A 1,926-nucleotide genomic window follows, 5' to 3' on the forward strand; every position below is an offset into this window, starting at 1 on the left:
GCATCTGGGTTGGGGGGAGGGGACCCTGGCATGCAGGACAAGGTGCGAGGAACCCAGGCCTGGCGGAGGGGCACTGGGGATCCAGGGGGGAGGGGTGGGGGGCCTGAGTGAACCCAGGCATCCGGGCAGTGGGGTAGGGCGAGGAACCCCAGCACCCAGAGAAGGGGGGTGGTTCTGCCCCCTTCTGCCCCACTGACCCCACACACACACTTGCCCCCCCCCAGGGCCGGCTGGAGGACGGGTCCGAGTTTGACAGCAGCCTGGGCCGGGCACAGCCCTTTGTCTTCTCCCTGGGCACCGGGCAGGTCATCAAGGGCTGGGACCAGGGGCTGCTCGGGTGAGGGACCCAGGAGTCCGGAGGCGGGGTGGGGCCTGGGCACCAGGGTCCAGGCACTCGGGGAGAGTGAGAGGACCCCGGGTGTCAGGGGGCATTGGAGGGGATCCAGGCATCCAGGTAGGGCACAGGGGGACTCGGGTGTCGGGGGGTGAACAGGGCCCAGGCATCCAGGTACAGTGTGAGGGACCCAGGAGTCCTGGCAGGGGTGTAGGGGGGACCCTGGCATCCAGGCCAAGGTGAGAAGAACCCAGGCATGCGGGTGGGGGGGCACAGGTGTTGGGGGACCTGGGTGTGGTGAGGAGCCCAGCTGTTTGGGGGTGGGCAGGTTAGAGGGGGCACTGGTGTCCAGGACAAGGTGAGAGTACCCAGGCCTCAAGGGTTGGGGCATGAAGGACCCAGGCGTATGGGTCACCTGAGAGGGCCCCAGGTATCCAGGATTGGGGGTGGGGGGAACCCAGGTGTCCAGGTGCAGTGTGAGGGACCCCAGTCTCCGAACTGGGGGCGGTAATAAGGACCCAGGTGTCCTGGGTTTTGGGCCTCCCCCGCTGGAGAGAACCCAGGTGTCTGGGCTCCTGCTGTCAGCCACCCAAGAATGTGGGGGCAGGGACTGGCAGTGCCAGGAGGCCGCCCCAGGGCTGGGGCTGCTTCAGCCTGTTACCCGCTGGTAGGCAACTGGATTGGGAGGGCAGATGGCAGGTGTCTGGGGCAAACCGTGTCTCCTCCTCCCTACCCCAGGATGTGTGAAGGTGAGAAGAGGAAGCTGGTGATTCCCTCAGAACTGGGTAAGGGGGGCTGCAGGTCCAGAGTGAGGGGTCCCAGCATGGCTGGGGGGCAGGGGCTGCGGGCTGGGAGTAAGGGGCGCCACCAGGGTGGGGGGGTAAGGGGCTGTGGGCCGGGAGTGAGGGGCACTGCAGGGCTGAGGGTGCAGGGACTGTGGGTTGGGAGTGAGGGGTACCGACCGGCAGGGGGGGGGGGGTTCCATAGTCTCACCCCACCTCTCTCCCGCAGGCTATGGGGATAGGGGGGCACCCCCAAAAATTCCAGGTAAGTCTCGTACCCCCCCCCATCTCCCTGTCCCGGACTCCTGGGTCACCCCATCTCCTCCCAGTGGATCTGTGCCCCTCTCTCCTGACCCACAGCCCCCAGGTCAGGGTTGGGGGGCTCCCAGGCCCCCCCCCTGACCCCATGCCCCCTCCAGGTGGTGCAACGCTGGTGTTCGAGGTGGAGCTGCTGAAGATTGAGCGGCGCCCGGAGCTGTAGGGGGGGGGCAGAGCTGCTGCTGAATGCACCCCAATAAATGGACTGGCCAGACCTGCCCCGAGTGGCTGCCTGAGCTGGGCCGGATGCCTGGGTTCTGCGGGGTGGGGGGCAGCACGGGGGTCTGGAGTAAGGGGTGGCCCCCCCCCTCCACTCCCGGCTCCCTAGGCTGTCCTTTCCCTGCTGCTGGGTTGTGGGGAAGGGAACTATGGGCTTGATCCTGGTGATGCCACCGCTCCCTGGGCCCTGCTGCTCCGGTTCCAGCCTGGGGCCCCCAACAGAGTCTGCCCTCCCACCCCCAGCGAGAGTCCTACTGCCCTCCCCCAGCTGGA

At 67.5% G+C, this 1,926-nt stretch overlaps 1 protein-coding gene across 2 annotated transcripts in view; it reads left to right on the forward strand.

The window, feature by feature from the left end:
- FKBP2 (FK506 binding protein 2) overlaps window positions 1-1,649 on the forward strand; it is a 3,705-nt gene extending 2,056 nt beyond the window's left edge. For both annotated transcript variants that reach the window (XM_025193271.1, XM_025193270.1), the window contains exons 3-6: window positions 225-337; window positions 1,073-1,119; window positions 1,346-1,381; window positions 1,536-1,649. In XM_025193271.1, the coding sequence (XP_025049056.1) occupies window positions 225-337; window positions 1,073-1,119; window positions 1,346-1,381; window positions 1,536-1,597 (258 nt within the window). In that variant the 3' untranslated portion in view covers window positions 1,598-1,649. The remainder of the gene's footprint in view (window positions 1-224; window positions 338-1,072; window positions 1,120-1,345; window positions 1,382-1,535) is intronic.
- Window positions 1,650-1,926: the final 277 nt, after the last annotated feature.

This window comes from Alligator sinensis, unplaced genomic scaffold (assembly GCF_000455745.1).
Source record: "Alligator sinensis unplaced genomic scaffold, ASM45574v1 scaffold1860_2, whole genome shotgun sequence".
NCBI lineage: Eukaryota > Metazoa > Chordata > Crocodylia > Alligatoridae > Alligator > Alligator sinensis.